The 23,068-nt window shown below is 39.2% G+C and overlaps 1 protein-coding gene across 8 annotated transcripts in view; it reads left to right on the forward strand.

The window, feature by feature from the left end:
- LOC116851573 (glutamate receptor ionotropic, kainate 2-like) overlaps positions 1-23,068 on the forward strand; it is a 173,157-nt gene that overhangs the window by 64,544 nt on the left and 85,545 nt on the right. For all 8 annotated transcript variants that reach the window (XR_004379615.1, XR_004379614.1, XM_032831127.1 and 5 more), the window contains 4 exons: positions 1,277-1,528; positions 16,384-16,559; positions 16,990-17,043; positions 17,124-17,288. Coding sequence is in view for 6 of the 8 variants with exons in the window: in XM_032831127.1 (XP_032687018.1) it covers positions 1,277-1,528; positions 16,384-16,559; positions 16,990-17,043; positions 17,124-17,288 (647 nt within the window). In the remaining 2 variants the exon portion in view is untranslated. The remainder of the gene's footprint in view (positions 1-1,276; positions 1,529-16,383; positions 16,560-16,989; positions 17,044-17,123; positions 17,289-23,068) is intronic.

A 23,068-nucleotide genomic window follows, 5' to 3' on the forward strand; every position in this document is an offset into this window, starting at 1 on the left:
TCGTTCGCACGTTTACTCGCGGAACGACGAACACCTGGTGTGCGCACCTGAGTCCTTAAGGCCGTTCAACTCGCACGGCACGGGCGCGTGCTCCGTTCCTTTTGGCGCTGCGGGTACACTCGCGTACACGTAACCGACGTGGCCACGTAAACCCACCTATGTCGGAAATTTCGGTGAACCGTGTGTGTGCGGGACTCATCTCGGAACTCGTCGTCGCGGGCGTGCGTTTTAAAAGCCGAACGAACAACAACGGGCGAGAGCGAGAGGGAAGTAACGGGTTTTATCGCGAGTGTATGTGTGCGCTGGTGTGCGGGTGCGTGCGTTCCACGTGTATGCGCGCGCGCGCACACACACGCGTGACCTCGTTGTGTTGCGTGCACACATTGCGATACACACTGCGACGGAATCGCCTCGATTTCGCTAATAATCGCGACAACGGTAATTCCCGCAGCCGGCAACACGCCGCACCGGCGTGTCGTCGGTGTGCGAACGCATGATCGATTTATGGGCGATCCACGGAGTAAAACGAGAGAATCGATAATTCGTATTAAGTGCGTTTTACGGTGGCGCGCGTATCTTCTCCCGGGAACACGCGTTGTCGCGAAACCATATAATACATATTGTATCGTTCGAAGTAGCGACAACAGTAGCAGCAGCAGCAGCAGCAACAGCATCAGTATCATCTTTTTTACACGTCGCAGAGTCTCGTGTTTCCTCTTATCTTCTTATCCGGTAATTTCGGAAAACTTGAGAGCGGCTTATTTAATTCGAAATAGAGCACATCTCGCGACTCTTGCACGAAAGAAATATTTCTTCATGGACGATCTCTCTCATTCTCTCTCTCTCTCTCTCTCTCTCTCTCTCTCTCTCTCTCTCTCCCTCCCTCCCTCTCTCTCTCTCCAAGCACACTCGACATATATTCTTGTTGTGACAAAAGAAACTTGTCTCTGAAATCGGATTTAAACAGAAAATATACATGGATATATATATATATATATATATATATATATATATTTATATATTAAGCGAATATGTATGAGTAAGTTATGAAAAATTATTTTTCATGGAAAATTACAAATGATGAAAAATTGTCTAAAGAGTAAAAAAGAATCTGTTCGATATCATTTATTTCTCAGTGCCTATGTGCAATAAAAGTGCATAATTTAACGAGATATTTACCACGATTGAGATTATACCACAAAAATTGACAGAAAATGTCGTAATATCTTTATACAGTAGCGAAAATAATTTATACGTTCGTGACTCGTTGTTACAGCGTGCCAGCAGGTCAAGTATGGCGTCCAGGCAGTCTTCGGGCCCTCGGACCCGATTCTGGGCCAGCACATTCACAGTATCTGTGACGCTCTCGACATCCCACATCTCGAGGCCAGGCTGGATCTGGACGCGGAGGCGAAGGAGTTCAGCATCAATCTCTATCCCGCACAAAGTCTGCTCAACATCGCTTATCAGGACATCATGGAGTTCCTCAACTGGACTAATGTAGCAATCATCTACGAAGACGACTACGGTAAGTGATAATGAATTTAACTTTCGCTATACCACGTAGTGTCAATAACGACTTGTGCATTTACGACAACGAATACTTGTTATACACAAGTAGAAAGTCAAGCATGCGCGAGAACACGGGGAAACAAAAGACACTTCATTTGTACACATTATTTGTGCTAGAATTCCTATGCGCTTTCATTAACGTATCAGAAGTACCTGCATTACATAAATTCGTCTTGTGCGCAATAAAATTTCTCGCGATATTTAATGCCCGTTTTTGCCGTAATAGCACTTTGCGTGCTGCTCGCCGCATAATAAAAATAAATGTAAACGGCTTGCAAAAACATGCGCAAACATTTAACTATCGGTTAAATAATCGAGATGTCCATCAACTATTCTCGACGGGAAAATGGAAGAGAAGTAACGTGTGGTTTTATTTCATTTTCTGAGACCACGCTTTCTCTTCTCTTCTTTCCCACTAACGTTGATAGCAAATGCATATTTACAATCTCATCGTCCAACATGCGCAAACATTTAACTATTTAATCAGTTAAACAATCGAGAACATGCGAGAGTACTCTTAGTCTTCTTTCAATGTTTCGAGTGTGAATTGTTATTGCGTTTGCTTCTTAAAGATCAAAAAAGCAAATTAAAGAGAAGTTATTTGTTGTCCAACGAGCGCTTTTTCCAAACAAGAGCTTTCCCACAAGGCTATTTTTCTTTTCTTTTATCTTCTTTTCTTTTACGTTTGAGATACCGCAGATGTGCATTGCTGTAAATGAAACGCAAACGTCTGGATATTTAACACGTTCCTTACTAACGTCACATATATGTGACGGCAAAAAAAATTTTTTATGTCTGCATTATCAAATTAAGTTTATTTTACAAAATTATATAAATAAAAATATGAGGTGGGTTGTCGGAGTAGTCCTTTAAGTAAGTCGTGGTAGCGAATATATTAAGTTTCGCTTGAAATTTTCCTGTTAGCGTAAAGCTCATCCCGGTCGAATTCTGCGAAATTCGAGCTTAACACGCAAAACGTATTTTGAATCCGTGTACGCGAATATTTTTCACATAAATTTGAGTAAAGCGGATTTGGAACCATGTAGCAAATCGAAAAATCGATAGAGAGATAATAAATTAACGATATGGTTGACGATGAGTTCGTTCGATTAATAGGCGATTCAGACGAGACTCAACGTAGGAATAGGGTCGATTCAGATTGAACGACATTTTAAGCTCGTCTTTCTCCGGGAAAGAATAATTCCTAAAGGAAAGAACGTCTACTCGCTTCGGCAAACCGGTTCCATAGCGTTAATTAATTAATGGATCCATTTAAATAGTTCGAAGACTTTGCAGGCGCGTTCACTGCGGATTGTGCATCGCCAATCTTCCGATATTCACGTCAGATAGAAAGATGCATAGAGGAATCCTCAGTCGCCCAATCCACATTAAAGTCTCTTACTTAAGATATTACTGAAAATATTATAAGATTGAGGAAACTTCAGAGGCGGTCTTGAGTACACGTCGTTATCTTTGATATCTTATATACGTTTATATAAGTTGTATAAAGCTGAAACAAAATAATTCGCACGATCTTTACCTCGCTACTTTCATCCTCCGTCTGTCGATGACTTCTCATGTGAGCGTTTTCTGAGGCTTTCCTGAATTCTTATCGTGTCAAAGATACGCCCGTAAGCACGCATTAATTATGCAGTGAAACGATTGCGCGCCTCGGATCGTGCCTCTCTCATAATTTGGCGGAAATAACAAGCGGGTAGTGAATGGTCGGTCGAGTGTAATCCCTAGACCGGGATGATTGCGTTGAATTAGGAACGGCACCGGCGAGCGCCGCAAATGGCATCGCACGGCATAAACGCTCGTTTCGCGACGACGGAATATTCCCGTGACTGATCATCGTAGCACGTGAGACGTCACCGTATTGCGTCGCCATGCGATACGTGGACTTCCTGCGAGATCGTCGAATTCACCATCAGCTGGCATTTGTCACGTCACAGTGACATTTCTGTCGCGTGACATTCTGTCTCCGTAGGCGGCTTTTTTCTCTTGCAAATCGCGATAGCTCGTTATCCGCGAAACAAATCTCCACGCGACTATTGACGTCTCCAGACATCAATCGTCGAATAAAGAGATAACCGCGTTTTTCCCTAAAAGAGCGATAAACTATGACAAGCTAACATCACTACGAAAACCAATCGATACCGGGCGAGCAATATCATTGATGATGTAATTTGTAAATGTTAATAGAGTAATCGCAATAATTAGTAGAAATTAGTAAGATATGCACACGGAGAAAAAATATTTGAAAATTTATTTGTAGAATATAAATTTTATTTTTATGAAATAAAGTTTCTTTTTCTGTGGAATAAATTTTATATCCAACATATAATGAAATTGAAATATTTTCTTCTCAATGCAGATTCAGTTTTGTTATGCATTAAAAGTTCACAATGTTATTGATTTTTATTATCATCGATCCAATGGATTTCATGAATAATAGATATCAGTACGTACATCAGTACGAAAAGTTATGCAAAACACATCAGTTTATTCACTAAATCAGTAAATTTTACTGTACGTAACATAATTGTTAACCTTTTATATTAGAATTAATTTACTGCGATTTATTACTGTGTTAAATAACATCGCAGCATACATCGTAATATACATCGAATCAGTAACAAAATTAACCGCCCTCGTTGCGCGTGATTCGAATTCTCGTAACGGCATTCCATTACAATGCAATTAAAGGCAATGTAACATGTCACGCGATCACACGGAACGCACGCAAGTGAGATAAAACCTCGCCATAGACAGACTAACACATTGTAACCGGGCCGGTGTAATGTCTCAAGTTTTTCTATCCAACTTTGTTTCCGCGCCGATAATTTCATTTCCGCGTCTCTACGGGATTTTCCTGGAATTTGACCACCTTCGATGGGAACATCTCCCAAGCTTAACCGCCTTTCTCAACGAGCTTAGCTATTTGTGAGGGTGCACGGAAGTACACGTACAAGCCGATTAGAACACCCCTGACCCTCTCCTACTCTCCGCCGACTCGTCCACCCCCGGTATCCTCCATCTCCTTCCAAGGCCGACACTGAATTCCTCGAGAGATTTACCGGGACTCCGGGATCTTCGTGTTTCCTCCACTTTCAATTCCAGCGCGCTATGTACCCGCGAAGTGTAAGGGACCCGGGTTGGCGAAACCGTACACGTCTCGAGCATGTTTGCCGTTACGAGCCGCGATTCGTCCCGAGGAATTTCACCTTCTCTATAGGATCGAACATCGTCGTGGTGCGACGCAGTATGTCGTTCGAGAGCTGTTCAAAGTCGACTTTACGGTAACCCAAAAAACTACCGAATCAACGTTCACCCGCATTTGATTATGCCGACTGTTGCAACGATGCGGAAACTCGAGCGAAAATACCTCGTGGGAGGGTCGATTGGAATATTTCCTCCGAAAAAACGCTCCTTTGGACTTTTCTGCGGTTTTACTTTAAAAAGAACTCGCGTGTGTACAGATACGAAGGAAAATTGTGGCACAAAACAATTACGCGCGAATTAATTGTTATACTTTTATACCAAAGAAGTTGGATAACTCGCTCGCAATCGCAAATTCAAAAGTGATAAAAAAATAATTCAAAAATTAAAAGTTGAACTAAATTAAAAATTAAAAATAAATTACAAAAATTAATATGAATATTTAAAGGTCTTACTATATAGATTAAGTTATTTAGTTCTGTCGTAACTCTCGAAACTTCCTCATCATCTTTGATAGAAGTGGACGTCGCAGAGTTTACGAAATTGATTCACTCAACCGCCAACCAAACGCCACCGCTAGTTTCACGATGATCCTAGAAGGAAAGCAGCGTGGCATTGGGTCTCTTTCAACTTTCAAGCAGTTTAGAGGGCCGCTGGTATCGATTCGCGATTACTTTACTCGTTTTCCGTCTCGTGAAGTTCCCGCGACGACGCGGAAACTTGCCCGACCAGTAACAACCACTATCCACTTTGCGCGTTTCTCGAATCGCTGCATCCTATCTAATCAGGCGATGGATATATATTCCCCTTCCTTGTTCAGTAATTTAACTCGCGCAAGAGTCTAAAGTATATTTTTTGCGCGCACAATGGACTCTCTTAGTAGGCGGTCTAGTTGTCAACGCGAAAAACAAACATGAAAAACTTCTTAATCGAAAGATTTGAATAAATTTCACTAAATTACACGCTATTAAAGATGTGCAGTTTTCTCAGAAATTAGGAAATTAAAGGACTACAGATGAAGCATTAAAAGAATAAAAGATATATCTCGCCTCTAATTGCGCATTATGTTTTTTCGCTAAAATTTTATGTTTCTATATTTTACTATTCTATATTTTTCGTTAAAATTTTTTGTTTCTATATTTTACTTTATATTGTTACTTTTCATTTTAGATTATTTTCAATATTTTACGTGTACAAATAAAATAAAATAAAATATTAGGACCTTAACTTAGTTTCCGCCCGCAAATGTTAGATGGCAATGCAAACAGTTCTAGTAGTCATTACTAACGAAACAGGTAGTTTGTGATTAATTTCGACATTTCTCGATAACATTCAGTCAGCATACACAATTATTTTCCTAAACAACAATTTCTTTTGCTTTGTGAAAAATGGAACGCGATAAAGTGTTTTTTCGACATGTGCTTTTGCACTATTTTGATTTGAAAAAAAGTGTAGCAGAAGTTCATCGATTACTTGAAGAAGGTTATGGTGATCGAGCTCCATCACATACAACATGTAAAGAGTGGTATAGACGATTCAAAAGTAATGATTTTGATGTCAATGACAAACCACGCTCAGGACAGCCAAAAAAATTCCAAGACGATGAATTGCTAGCATTATTGCATGAAAACTCGGCTCGAACGTTACAAGAACTTGGAAACGAGCTAGGAGTTACTGAAGCAGCTGTTTCCAAACGTTTACACGCCATGGGAAAGATCCAAAAGGAAGGAAGATGGGTACCACATGAATTGTCTGAAAGTGCCATTCACAACCGTTTCAATATCACGGTTTCGTTGCTTGCCAGGCAAAAAAAGAAGAGTTTTCTGTGGCGTATTGTGACTGGCGATGAAAAGTGGATCTACTACGACAATCCCAAACGCAAAAAATCATGGGTAGACCCAGGACAACCATCAACATCGCAGCCAAAACGGAACATCCACGGTCATAAGGTAATGCTTTGCATTTGGTGGGATCAGCAAGGAGTGCTGTACTACGAACTGCTGAAACCAAACGAAACTGTTACTGCCGATGTCTACAAATGTCAATTGAACAAATTGAATGATGAGCTGTTGCGAAAAAGACCAGCAATAGCGAGTAACAGGCGCAAAGTTATTCTCTTACACGATAACGCTCGGCCACACACTGGAAAAACCGTCAAAGAAACACTGACGCAGCTCGAATGGGAAACTCTTCCTCACCCAGCGTACTCACCAGACATAGCGCCTTCTGATTACCACTTGTTCAGATCGATGCAGCACGGCTTGAGTGGTACACGCTTCCGAAATGTTGAAGAAGTGCGAGAATGGGTGGACGAATGGATTGCTTCGAAACAAACATCGTTTTATCGAGATGGTATCGCCCAGTTGCCAGAAAGATGGCAAAAAGTTGTAGAAAGTGATGGAAAATACTTTCATTGAAATAATTTAAATACATTTTTTACAATAAATGCTTTTTCTCAGTATTTTTTGGGCGGAAACTAAGTTAAGGTCCTAATAACAAAGTAAAGTGAAATATATTGTTTTACAGTTTTTATGTGCACATTTATATGTAAAATATTGAAAATAAAATAGCAAAATAAAGTAAAATATAGAAATAGATAAAACATTTAAAAACAATGCATTTCGTATATGATCATAAATCGCACGCTTCATTACGAAGATAGAATTTTCCATTACAGAGCGAATTTTTTGCGTTTGACAGATTATTGCTGCACGAAGAATTTCATAATTCGTTATTTAACCTTGTATGCCTCCAGAATATAGTGGAATGTCAATTCAATTCTCTCTCGAAAAATTCAAACACCTTTGCCTCTACTGCATTCGAGCGAAAATGGAATTTCGCCTATAACGTGTCCAGAGAATACCAAAGCATATCAAACGATCATGAAAGCGCTTCCACAGACGCTTCTTGTTTTGAAGTTAAGGCGAGAATGAAAATATTACGGGTGACTCCATTTGCCAGACTAATAATGTTCTTCGATGCGTTTATGTAAAGAATTCATCAGCCCGAATATTTATCCGAAATCGAGCTAAAGAGTTTCTATCGAAACGCCATCAAATACCAACGTGATTATCCCACTTTAACGCACGTGAATGTCTAAGGTATTCGCGCGAACATTCTCGTAATTCATTCGTTCGCATGTAATCCCCGCTGTTATCTTCTTGAATTGAATCGCGTCTCTCTTTCCCTCGCTCGCGTGAGATATCGCGCATTAGCGCGGAATGAGCGAAATCAAGTCGGTGCATGAAAAGCTTCTCTTCGCACAATAAACGCGCTCCGCGCAACTCGCGCCGGTAGACAGTGAATAGACCCCGACGCTGTTGGGACTCCGTGTCCGTGGCACGATGTAATATCAACGCCATGTAAGTCCCCGCATACATGGAGTTGCGCGATGTTAACTGCGACCTAGTGAAATTGTGGATGCGCGCGAGTCCCACCAACCTGTCTGATTTCGTACACCGGCGAGACATACGACTTACCGGACTGCTCGGGACTATCATCTCAACGTTGTACGGGTACTTGTAAGAGCACTTCATCTTGAGACAAGGAGCCAAGCTACGCTTTACTTACGGACTTTGCCTCGTAACCGCTCAAATCTACCTTTAACACTGCGCTTGGATCGAAGGAAAGGATGCTATCGTTTTCGCAACATTGCATTACGTAGCTAAGTGCGTTACGTCGAACGCCGGCGTATCCGTGAAATCTTGCGGCGGGAAAACCGAGTTTCGATCTTAGTCGAAGAGAAAGAGAGAGAGGGAGAGAGAGATACGTCGGAACAGTTTTCCGATTGAAATAACGAGATAATATCGTGCTCTCTCGCTTAAGAGAGTGCGCGCGCGCACGTTCGCGGGTAATATGACGGGGTGATATTGAGCGAACATTCTTCCACGCGCTGGTCTCTCTACGCACTGAATTACGTGCTCTCTCCGGCACCTCAGACATTATTCAGCGGAAAGTCGGCAGCGAGATTCCGACGTCGTAATTACACCCAGGTTCCATCGAAGCGCCGCGAGATAGAACCGTGCCAGACCGCATCACGCAAATTAATGCTTCACGACTAATTCGATGTCGGTTCTCAATCGGCGGTAAAATACATTCAGTCTTCATTCGAAAGGGAAAAAATGGAAGGGAAGGAAAACGGGAGGGGGAAGATTCATCGTGAGAGAGATGACGGCACTTTTCACGTTTCTTTTTTTTTCCTTCGCGATGGAAGAGCACAAAAGAAGCAGAGTGGCCGAAACGGTTTTGAGTCTGCTTCGTAGTCCTGCCAACCTGATTCCGTGTCCTTACGTCTTGAGAATCGCCAATGAACCTTCAACCTGGCCCATCACAGTCCATTGTGGAACTTCCAAGACTCTCACCCCATCGAGCAACCATCCACCTCTCGTTCCTACTCCTCCGCGCTACTCCCTTCAACCTTCATACCATCCACATTCCTCGCGAAACCTCCAGAATAATGGAGTCACTGGCGGAAGGACGAATCGTCACGCTGAACGCACGACCCTGCATTTTTATATTTCGATGCAAAATGCTGAAAAAAGCAAGAAAATGTTTCATTTTTTCACTAATATATATATTTTTGTATTAAAATATTATATTTATTTTATATTTCATTCAAAATGATATTTATTATTGAAGCTAGTGATATCTTTTTTAATAATGGCACACGTAAAATCATATTTTCCGATATCAGTTTTTTATTTGATATCTATTTTACAAAATTTAACATCTATTCTAGAAATATTTTTGTGATAAAAGATATTATCATAGAAATATTTTCTAATAATTAGTAATTAACATTTTTTTGCACAAAATTAATATTGCTATAGATGGGAATAAAGTGATTTAAGTCAATATTACAAAAGACTTCAATGTTGCGTATGAAATATTTTCATCTTCCGCATTTTATTTGGAAAACACATTTCGCTTGGAAACTTTATATTCTTATTCCGCAGTAGCTCCGCCTCGTAAAGTGCGCTAGTTCAAGCGCGGAACGTCAAATTCTTCTTACGTGAGATCCGTCAAAACCAGACGGCGTGGTCGCGTTGTATTTTTATAACCGCTGAAGGTGACAACCCACCTGGTATTCCCGAGATCTGCGAGACTCGTATGATGAAAAGCTTCGAGCACACTTCATGCTCGCATCTTCGATCTACGAATAAATCCAATATCCAATTGTAACCGTTAAATCGTTAAAACAATTGTAAATCGTATTTTCCAACTTTGAAAATACAAAGAAACAGAAGAAGAAATAATAAAAAATTGCATTACCATAAAACACTCACTTATAACCTGTGAAATACAGAAATGAACATTGCGTCTCGTGTGTACTTATATAACTTGTCATATAGGTCGATACAAAACTTTGTAAAATTGATGCCGTATAATAATGCCCTTAAAATCTAACATTTTGCTCGCGCCTAGTCAGTGTGGCTTATCATTTCCGTCACGTATTATAAATTCCAAGAGAAGCACCTGCAATCTCCCTCGCATACTTTAAGCATAATCAGCCGTCAGTCATTTCCCTCACGTGTTCTAAATAATCTTACCAAGTGACTACCGCGCGCTGACAGTCATTTCCCTCACGTATCTCGAATATTACCGCGCGAGATCGATAATTTCCCTCACGTATTTTCAAATTCGACCAAATATAAAGTCCACCCCGTTAATTTCAGCCACGTGTTCTGAGTAATCTCGCTCTCGAGCGCCTACCTTATTTCTCGTACGATCCCAACGTTATAATTCGGTAATTACAAGAAAAAGTTTGAAGAAACCACAAGAGAGGCGGCAGCAATGCGCTCGCGAAAACCACGCGCGTATCTTCTTTCGCGTCGGGGAACATCGAACTATTCCGCCACGTGGTATATCTTTGCGCGCGAGCGTCGTTTCTCTCTGTCATAATGACAATTTTATGAGCGACCCCCTGGCGAAACACGTTCGCTCGGTCGCGTATGTCTTACACAGCAGCTAAATCACAGCGACAGCGGGCGAGACGGAGCTTGGTTTTATGCGTTCCACTCAGACGCAGCGAAAGTCTTGGGGGGGGGGAAACTTTTCTGTATAACTCCGTGATCGTCGAAGTTTAACGATATTTCGTCCTTCCGCGCGGCCGACTGGTCGAGCCCGGCAGGACAACCGAATCTCCTGAAAACCGTGAGCTGCTGAAGGGAGATTCTCCGCCGCGGATAATGAAAGTCCGTCTCACACGTAAGGCCTGGAAAACGTAGGTTCTGGAAAATTGTTGTTGCGGTCACCGCTGAATAAGAGCGCGACAACGTCGTTATCGTAAAATGTATCGTAAAATAAATGAGCGCCTCTCAAAGCGAATGTGCTGAATGTTACAGCGCACTTTATCGTGTTACCAACGAGCATCCTGTAACAGGAAAAAAGCGTCGATCGTGACTGTCTCTTATTCGCGAGGACAAGGCACGTCACGTTTTCGCACCACCGACAAAAACAAAAACTGTTCGTAGCCGCGGGCTGCATGAACGAAAACATTTATATCTTTCGCACTTTCGCAAAATAATGCTGTCGAGCAGTCGAATAAATATTCTGCGCTTTTATTCGTTTAGTTATATATTTAAAATTTAGTTATGTATTTAAAATTCCTTTAGACTATGCTAATTTATTCTCTCCAGGTATATGGTGATTTGTGACACGCTCGTGCCGGGTTAAAGCGTACTTCCGCAACACGGACATGTTTTAATAACGAGTGTTTTAAAGTCCATTTAGTGCGGTTGTATACCGGAGGGACGACAAATGCGAACTTCCTTTCTTTTCTTTGAATTTTTTTTGTTCTTGCTCTTTCTTTTATTTACTTTCTAACGAAGAAAGAGAAATTATTAAAGAGAGCCTGGAAGTCCCGGCATGTGAACGGCGGTACGATATTCGAGGAAATCGAAATATATTTAATAAGATGATAGTTACAAAATTTTTGTGAGTAGGGAAGATCGAAGCTAGATGCTTCATATATTTCAGAATTCCAAAGTTATAACTTCTCAGACAACTAAAAATTGTTGTGACTAACTGTACAAACAATTTTTTGGTCTGTGTTAATGCCCGCCACGATGCTGTTAACCGTATATTTTGTTTTGTAATAACCAAAATATAAACATGCAGCAACATTGCCATCTTGGCCTGATACCGGATTTAGTTGCTCAATAACGCACACAGGGTGAGAAGACCACATATAAAATATATATTTTATGAGTAGTAGTTTGGCGTCTCCGCGAGAAATCTGTACAGCTCTACTGTACACTCCTACTAGTTGATTTTTACCGTTAATTTTTACTAAATTAAAACCGGGCTAATTTTACCTCATCCACTTATATGCACAATTTTTATCATTTTACAAGTGAAAATTATTTTTATTACTTTTATTTGAAACAGAGAGTATATTTGCAAGAAACTTCATTCTAATTAATAACATGTTATTTACCTTTATTTATTCACGATGGAAAATATTAACAATTTCGAGAGATCCGCAAATTTACTTTACTATTTATATTTTTTTTAATTTTTCAATTATAATATTATTCCAATTTTAATGAAACTCAAGGAAAAGTATCTATGTTCTAAACGGTCCATTTTGCGATTTTGTATTCACTCTATATATAAATACTAAAAAAAAGCACATGAGCAACATATCCCTGAAGCGATCTAGATCTTTCTTACTTGCTATGTTGATAAAAATCCGGCTAAATGTTGATACTACATAAGGATTCTATGTTATAAAATTCTTCAAGAAATCTTAAGAGATCTCTCCTTAACTCCCCTCTGAAACGCAATACATAAGATTGCACTATTGCAGTGAGTTTCACGGAATTAACTGTGCAACTTTTTACAAGAAACTTCGGGGAAGCAATTGCTTTACATTTTCCTCGCGCTCTCTTGAAATATTATTGCGAGTTCGCAAGAGAAAAAGTGGTCCTTCGTTCCCTCTGAATATTATTAGAGGCGTCGCCGAGTATCTCTTACATAGTCAAAAACGCGTCCGATGTATCCGGCGAAGCGCCGTCACAAATTGCTTCTATACTCTAAATCGAATTCCACGACCGCCACCTCTCCAATATTCATTCAATCATTCTTGAAATGCGCATGTTTAAGACAGCCAAAGATCCAATTATTTCGATCGCCTGTCACCAAGATCCACTCGGCCAGAGGGAGGGCGGTAAGAGAAGAGCGAGAATCGTTGACAGCTTCCTTCCGCCGACTCGGCGCAATATTTCATACCGCCACGGCATATCGACATTTCTAGCACGATCGTAAGTGGCCGCCATTAGAGTGTATAAAGAAGCCGATATATAATAAAACCCGTTTCGCGCGCTACTGGGAACAGCTGCGGGCGTCTCCGCATCCTCAGACTCCCCGGAGAAATTATCCTTACCGTCGAATAATCACCGTGCGTTCGTCTCGCTTCGCTATTTTTTATCGCGCGCTTCATGGAACCCTGCAGCCAATTATCCCGGCAGATCTTCTTCCAAGATCCACGACAATGACGATATTTGATCCTTGACTTTTCCTCCCAATTGTATCATCTTTAATCTCGCCCTCTTGTCAGTATAATGATCTTTATCGCATAATCATAATCGCTGATCCCGATGAGTAACGAGATTTTATGAGAATTATGAAACATTTCTATTTAAGCTCGTTATTATTTTCTATATGTACTCCCTTTCCCTAAATAAATTTTATAAACGGTGCTTTTGTATTCTATTTTTTCTTTGCCCGAGAAAGTTTAGTTTCCAAACGACTCGGAAATATATTTGCATATTTCAAACGAGGAAAGCAACTGCTGCTTTAGTTGAGAATTTTCGAGGAGGGAAGAGGCGATGAATCATGACAATACTGTTGTATTTCCAGATGCTCTACTGTTGAATAGATTTCATTAACTACGACGTCGGCAAAAACGCATTTCTCGATGCTCGCCGTCGGAAGCTAGGATAATATTGCATCTTGAACCGCGACGCGAGTTGCAGTGAGAAATTGCATCGTATCGCGTGCACTTTCGCGTGCAACGCCTCGGTCCCCAGAAACGGAATCTTCCGCGGTACTCCCTAAACAACGTGGCTATTAAGTGGAGAAACGCCAATTCCCTAGTTAGTAATCTGTAAATGGCTTGCAGTTTCTGCCGTTGGATCGTAAATGACGTCCCGCTCTTTTACTTTGATGGATGCCTCGCAGACTGTCCCCTCCCACTCTGTTCCTTTCCCTCGCCCTGAAATGCAACTCGCGATAATGCACTGCGCGCTCGATGGTTTTTCGCTCGATATCAATATTCATAAAAGATGCTACTCTCTCGCGTATCTCCCATATAATTACTAAGACCAATGAAACGCATGAAATGCTATTTTAATTAAAACTACCTCGTTTCAAACGACTCCCGGGAAAATCCGTCCACGGTCCGTACAAGGAGTGTTAATAATTTGAGCTGCAGCGAGTCACGCTATAAACCGCGAGATATGTCCTACTTATTATTCTCGACTCAAGCAGCGCCGCTAAACGTATTGTCGCTCTAACTGCCACGTGCGAAGTGCTTTCGGGTGATCATTAGCAGTATCTTAGCGTAATTAACAATTCTTCCAAATTGTATGCACATATATATCTATTGATGAATAGATGAGCTGAATTGAAAAGAGGCAAAAAATACTGAGGAAAAAATATTTGGTGTTTGTAACTATAATCACATAGAGAAAAAATTATTATAAATTAAAGTCAGCAAAAATATCTTTGATTATATTATAATATTAATAACCTGATACACATGTTACTATTACCATTTTCGTGTTACAACTAACAAATAGTTGAGACCAAAAACAACTATAATTTTAGTTAGATCATTTTTTCTCTCAGTATAAGTTTGTTTTGTCATAAGAGATGTCGATGGCCACCAAAAGGTAACTCGCCGTTGAATGCAATAAAATCTTAACGCGAATAAATGAGTAATTGAACACGTAGTTTTCCAATTAATTTGGACAATGAAACTTCCAGTTTTTTTCCAGTTAATTTTAGATAAACCTCGTTCTTCTTTTAACAGAGATTTATAATGCTTAATCCCCCGTGTGTCGTGCAAAGCTGGTCGCACATACGCTGTTCTCCGGAAAGGCTATGTTGTAAATATTCCATGATAAATTTTGCGCTCGCGTATATATGCGCGCGCACGTTATGCTGTCGTGCAAATAATCCTGTTATCATAGTATTGTTTTCTTTGTGCACAACGCGATATTGTACAGCGATGCTATACTCACTTGTCAAAGTGGTGATATACTAGCAGAACATACGCGCTTAACTTTAAGCTATTGCGGTGGTATATTCGCACTGTGTTCTCCGGGATAGTCGCACGTTGTTGTCTCCAAGGATGCAAAATCTGCTTACAACATTGGTCTCACTCGGGTTACCGCCGACATGGCTTCAATTAAACTCGGTTTCTTAGTCTCGGCTCTAGATTAATTACTACTAACACTCGGACGAGCAGCACTGCAACTGTTCACACTGTGTGACGAGATGTTTCTTCCGTTAAGTATTATTCTAAACTGAATTTTAAAAACGATTATAAAGTATGTATTTATATTAATTTTTTATATTTTTTATTCTGTTTTTATTATATTTATTATATTTCTTTATATTAATTTTTTAAACTTCTTATTCTATTTTTTATTATATTTATTATATTTATTTTTATACTATATTTATTATTATATTTTTTATTATATTTTTTATTTTTGACATTCAATTAATTTACAACATTATCATAAGCAATTTAACTTTTGATATTGTGTGGGCAATTTTTGAGATGACGCATGAGCAATGTAAAGACGTATTTTCCGATTATGTCTGGCCATATGAACGTCATCGATGGAACGGTCGTTTCAAATGAAAACACATGAGTCGGTACATACGAATATGTATATAGATTTCAAAGCTCTCGTGCGGATTCGAGCGCATCAATCAGAGGATCGTTTACACTCTCTGGCGGAGTTTACCTTGAAAGAGAGACTATCTCGACTTCGGCACTTCTTGTCCAAGGGGAATCGACAGACCGAAACGTCGTCGTTCCCGGCACGTGCCGAAATCTCAAGAGCCAAAGCTCCCGCCAGTAACTTATAAGGGAACGAACCTACACCCCCTTCGCCACCGCGGAAGACCCGCAAGTCGGATACCTTGATTACTTAGGCGTTGGGAAGTATTGATTTCATCGGATAGCGCGATTCACGGGTTTCCGTGCCATTAAACGACAGACCTAATAATTCTTGTAGAGATCTCAGAACAAACGATTTGCGATCGCGACAATATCGCTGTCGGCGATCGTAGTCTCGATTGCGCGACCACTTTAGATATTAATACTTTGTCCCCCGGGACACGATTCAACGAGCTCTTGTGTTTCCGCGCGATCGCCTCTAGAAAATTAATTCCGAGTGGTGTGTGCGCGATAGGAATGAAACATTCGTCTATTTCAGTCGCCATGGCAAATTATTACTAACAGCCGATTGTATAGAAGTATATTCGCTCCTTTTTAATTTCAATATTATATTTTTTATTATTGATATTGATTAACATTTTTTATAATCAACGACATATCTCGCTTTACAGGATTGGTGAAGTTACGGGAACTGGTGAGGTCACCAAAAATCCGTGACATCGAAGTCAATCTCAGACAGACGGATCCCGACTCGTACAGGCAGGTCCTCTCGGAAATGAAAAGCAAGGAAATTCGAAATCTAATCGTGGACACGAGACCCGAGCACATGCATCATTTTTTACGAATGGTGAGCTCCTCTAATGCTCACCTTATCTTCCATGCTATTTATAAATTACTTCTCAATTACCCGCATGATAATTATTTCATTATTTCATCATGATTTCATTACATTTAGATTTAAGCTATATATAGTTATGAAACTATTAAATATTAAATATATTTTAGTAACGGTTGCTACATAATAAGGAAATATTATCCAGATAAATTTACATTTAGTAAAAATTAATACAACATTAATTAATCCGTATATTGTGGTACAATATATTTAAGAGAAACACTATCGATTGTATCTTAAGAGAATCAATATCGATTGTAAATTATGCGTTTATTTGTAATATATAACCGCAAATGTTTAAAAGATAAAAAAATTATCTCACCACATGTTCCATTTCGCGAAAGCAGTCTCAACTGACCATGTCGCTCTGCATACATTGCAGATCCTGCAGCTGCAGATGAATGATTACAAGTACCACTACCTCTTCACGACTTTCGTAAGTACCCTAGGGATATTGAAACGCATGTGAAGACCCACTTGGTCCGCGACTCAATTTGCTCGCTCGCTTTTCCACAGGATATCGAAACCTTTGACCTCGAGGATTTCAAGTACAATTTTGTCAATATCACTGCCTTTCGTTTGGTCGACGCGGACGACCTCGGCGTACGCAGTATCCTGAGGGACATGGAACGCTATCAGCCTGCGGGGAATACGATCCTCAATAAATCGAGAATCATCCAGGTAAGCGCACATAAGCTCTATGTTTATGGAAATATATCGTGTTATGAGATGCACCCGAGGAGATACTCACGGTTGCGTAGCCGCGCTTTCACAACCGCTTAGAATCCAGAACTTACGTAGAACGCTTGATGATTTTGCCCTCAACGTGTTCTCTATACTCTTATATAAACAGCGATTTCGAGATAACTATGCAAACCATATTTACACGACTATATCAGAAAATATACATCTTGCGTTTGCTAAAAGATCTCAAATGTTTCATCGGCAGATATTCTTTCGATTCGACAGACACGCGTTTCGCAATTACTCATCTGTACTTTATGCATAAAGTGTAACAAGCTCGTGTGTGTTCCCCGAGACGACGTATTTTTACTTCGCAATAACATTTTATCGGTTATTTCTTTCTCGCGACCGTTAGTAACGCGCCTTTTAAAAATTGTCAAAAGAGATCTCGATGAGAGATATAAACAATTTATCGTTACGCTGCGTATTCGTTTCGTCGTCTCGCTACAATGTCGATACATCGACACATTATCGAACATTTTATAGATATGGATTCATCAAATCAATTAAAATCTACGTAAAAAATATACGTGGCTCTATTTCGCGAATAAAGAGAGTCGCATTGTGAAAATACGGAAACAGTAGTAAATTGTTTCTCAACAAAAATAATGAAAATTCATCTTCTCCCATCATGCATGACAAATATTGAAATAGATTGTTGGTTGTATAATCACAATATTTCGAATAAATTTCGAATCGGAAAGAATTGAAATTTTATTTCTATATTAATTCTACAAATTCCGTTGAAACGGATGGAAAATTAAACAACGAATGGAAAATTTCTAAATATACAATTATATATACAGACTACTACCTTTTGATATCATAAATATTAATTTATCACTATTTTTTGAGTATTATTACTTGAGATTGAAGAACACATTTAATTATTTAGTATTCAATTACTTCATTTCTATCTACATTTAAATTTTCTTGATTCTTAATTTCAATAAACTGTGTACTTATTATGTAACTGTTATATAGATAACAATTGTTTTTATTATCATATAGAATGAGCTGCTAATGGCAGTGGTGAAGGTAGGAACTTTCACGTGTCGTGTATTTTTCCGCGGCCGAGTCATATCACGAGTTATACTGTAACGCGGAGCACGTATATCGGCGAGGTGTTTACAATTCTCGTTGGACGTCCAAAATATTTCACCGGCTTTCGTAATATTTAATCCGGTTCTCGTCAACATTGCGCGTTACTTGATATCAAACCTAAATGTGTTATTTATAAATGTGTAACTCACTTGAAACTCTTCTTATATATTCTTTGCGATTTTAAATCGTGTCATTTAACACGTTTGAATGTTAATTTGTGCAAATTAAAGTGGTATCAATATGTTTAATTTGTGTAAATTATAATTTAATACATTTAAATGTGTTAAATGACGCGACTTAAAGCGGTGAGAAACGTATAAAAAGAGACTCAGCCAAAATAACACACTTGGATTTGCGGTGTTGTATTTCTCCAATCGAATTATATCGCGAGTGTCAATGTCAGTGCCATGATGGCGTATACGGAGAAGCCTCCCGGGAGCAGAATACTGAATCGGAAAGCCAGGACGTAGGATGTCGCGGCGCGAGCGGAGATATATCATATATTTTTAGGTATGTTAAGTTTTTCATTAAACAGGATATTTTTTCCTGATTTTTACGAACGTTTAACGAATTCTTTGAAAATAATCCCAAGAATATCTCAAGTCGAAATTAAAAATTTACTCTAAGACCGACATTCACAGTCATATCGTTTGATAAATAATCATAATATCACGAGTCTCTGATTATTCGCCTACTTATCTCGTGCAACAAAAGATATCCATCTAAATGGCCGAATAATAAACCATAGGTACGAACCTGTAATCAATTTCATATCATTCATAGATTATGAATAATTTGCAACTCTTGTATATAAGCCTTGAGCTAGAATCATACAATGCACAATGTTGCCTTTTGGCATGCATGCTGACCAACAATTTAGTTTACATTATGAATCACTACTGTGCATTGTGAGATCGATGCGGTGAACTGAGCTACTTACAGCGTGATGTTCAGCATGTACATTATACATCAGGCGACATGAAATCGTACGTTGTGTTAGACTCTTATCATACAAGTGCTGAAATTCGTTTCTTAAATAATGCTTTCTGAGTCGCGCGAATTTTATTGGGAATCTGTCGACAATAATTTTCATCTCTGTTTAATCTTGTTATAGTGCGCAATCCTTGATGTTTACATAATTGCCATCTTTGGCCTTACAAGTCTTTCCTTTAGGAACACACACACACACACACACACACACACACACACACACACACACACACACACACACACACACACACACACACACACACACACACACACACACACACACACACACACACACACACACACACACACACACACACACACACACACACACACACACACACACACACACACACACACACACACACACACACACACACACACACACACACACACACACACACACACACACACACACACACACACACACACACACACACACACACACACACACACACACACACACACACACACACACACACACACACACACACACACACACACACACACACACACACACACACACACACACACACACACACACACACACACACACACACACACACACACACACACACACACACACACACACACACACACACACACACACACACACACACACACACACACACACACACACACACACACACACACACACACACACACACACACACACACACACACACACACACACACACACACACACACACACACACACACACACACACACACACACACACACACACACACACACACACACACACACACACACACACACACACACACACACACACATACACTTTCTTTGAATATTCAAATCCTATCGAAATTTCTGACGCCAATAAAAAATAATATAACAAAAGAGTTATATAAGTAAAGTTTATCGTTTTATTTACACACATACATATCAAATACTTAATATTTTCCATCTCGTACATAATTGTATCTGTAAGGAAGTAAGTTATATAAATTAATGCAATATTGGTTGACATTGAGTATATAGATTAAATGCTAATGAAGTCTATTAAGATAATCGAATATTTTAAATAATTTTTCAACTTACAATATGCAGAGAAAATGACAGTAAATAAACCTACGTAGCATCAAGATTAGCCAATAAATTATATAGTATTATATCTCAAGATTCTCGATTAATCTTTCTAGTTTGATATATTTGTAGGATGAATGTAAAATCCATATTTTGACTTAAAATTGTTAAAATATGCAATGAAATTAAAATACTGAGAAATTATTTGATTCTATTATGTTAAGTTTTATGTTATTTTATTTTATCAATAATAAAATAATGTACAAAATACATAAAGTCGTAAAATCTACATAAAATATTTGACAGTCGCAATATCGGAAAATCGAAATTTAGTACTTCACGTTTAAATTTCGTATCATATGTACATCTTTGTATACATCCGTTTACCCATTTTCACGGTAAGATTAAATTATAACATGCCATTTCCCCGCATATATTTTGTTAAACAAGTTTTTAAATTATAAATTATAGCATACCATTTCTCTGTATATGTTTTATTGAAAAACAGTTTTCACGTTTAAATTAAACAATGTTTCATCTGTAAATCCCGTTAATTACCTAACTGTTTTTATATATATATATATATATATATATATATATATATATATATATATATATATATATATTTATGCATCTAGCCGATGATCAATGTTGCACTAATGCAAAGAGAATCTAAAAAATATTATTTGATATAAAACTGAATATATAATAATATCTGAGTAATGTCATTTTTACAAGGTGAATAAATGATTGAACGAGTAACATTTTATTTCTTGTTATTTATTGCGACTATGTTCTATGTCTGAAAGCTTCGCAACTTCTACAATCGACAATGATAAATCTACACGCGGTGAAGAAAGTTCTCGTGGCAGGCGCGGCTTTCTCTCGCTCGATGACATGTAACTATATTACGCGGGCATAACATTCGCTATGTATGTAAAAATACACGAACGGCCGCGAACAACGTCCGCGGCGGACACAACGCGTTCACGACGCGTGAAGCTTAACGCTTTTTTTCCAATTTAGATGCAGATCAGAATGCCGTCGCGACTTCGTGAAACTCCACCGGTGCCGTCGTCGCGACGACGGCGTCCCATAATCGCGTTTCGCATCACGCACGTGCGTGCAGACGTGAATACGCTGAATGACGTGCCAACGAAGCACCGTGCTGACGTACAGGGGGAAAAAATCGCGCAGCGCGCGTATTTAATCGAGCTTCCGCGATTTATCGGTCCCACGAGCTTACCATACTTTTTCTTTTTATTTGTACTGATTCGTTGTTCTTGCACGAACTTGGTTGAGATCATAAGTCCCCAGCTCTCCGAAATGTCTAGACTCTCTGGCTTACGATTAGCAATTTTTAAGTTCCATATAACTGCATATATGTACTTTCACTTGATTTTTGCGCATTTAGATTGAGATGCTCAAATCATCGACTTTTTGAATTTTTAAATCTAAAGCCGAAAGAGATCTTGAATCTTTTTTCTCGCATTTCTTGAATCCTTCCACTCGAAACATTTAATATAAAAACAGACATACACACACACAACGCTTTTATTAATCAAAGTCCACAACACCGTTAATAATTACTCAATCATAACTATGTATACATTTTTTACATGCAAAAAGATATCCAAAATGTCAGAAACATCGGACAGTCTCTTTGCTTAACGTAAAATTTCGTGAAATATGAGACAGGTCGTACGAATGTATAATACGGGAGTTCTGTATTTATTCTGCCTGTATTTTGCAGCGGTCGGTTCAATGCAAATAATTCCGTCCTTCATCGAGATCTGAATAAATAAATCGATCTCTGCGCGTGATCTTGCGCCGGATTTCCACAAACATGTAGACGATTCCCGTCGCAGGACTGCCAAACATATTCTCCTCCCTCCCTCCCTCTCTCTCTCTCTCTCTCTCTCTCCCCCTTCCTTCCCTCTTTACCAACGACAACTTCTCTTCGATCTTCAATCAAAATATGCGATATTTACGATAAGTGAAAGAGACATTTTCGCTCACAATACACGAGGAACGTTTGAGCAGAGCGTCTCTACGAAATCGTCGCCAATAATTTAAATAAAAAAGCATTATTTCGGGGACGTTTGCGCGCCGCCTCTTCGGGCGTCCTTTACAGTTATTATTTTTCACACCCTCCAATCTTGTTCGTTTGTTCAGAAAGGGAAAAGGATGGTGGCGATAAAGGATGCAAATAACTCTTTAGAATAGGAACTCTAAAGAGTTATTTGCATATGTAACAAAACTAAGAACGCTCGACAAGTCGGAGAGAAAAGCGCGATCTTTCGTTCGAACAACCGGTCGGAGAAGTACGATAACATTTCCTTGAAAATGCATTTTTCCCAAAAACGATATATATGCGTTTTCAAGGAAATGTTGGCATTTCATTGCCTCTCAGTCCGCGCAGACGAGAATGAAGAAAGAGGTGAGCATTTGATGTTGCTTTTTGAAGGCGTGCCGCTCAGCATCCCGTTTAAGCTTGAAATTTTTCGCCCCTTACCGCGTATTGCTTCTAACTCTTCTTTCCTTGAAACTTTGTTATCGATTTTATCGTTATTATCGT

Source organism: Odontomachus brunneus, unplaced genomic scaffold (genome assembly GCF_010583005.1).
Source record: "Odontomachus brunneus isolate Ranch 3 - 2012 unplaced genomic scaffold, Obru_v1 Obru_scaffold_178, whole genome shotgun sequence".
In the NCBI taxonomy this organism is placed as follows: Eukaryota; Metazoa; Arthropoda; class Insecta; order Hymenoptera; family Formicidae; genus Odontomachus; species Odontomachus brunneus.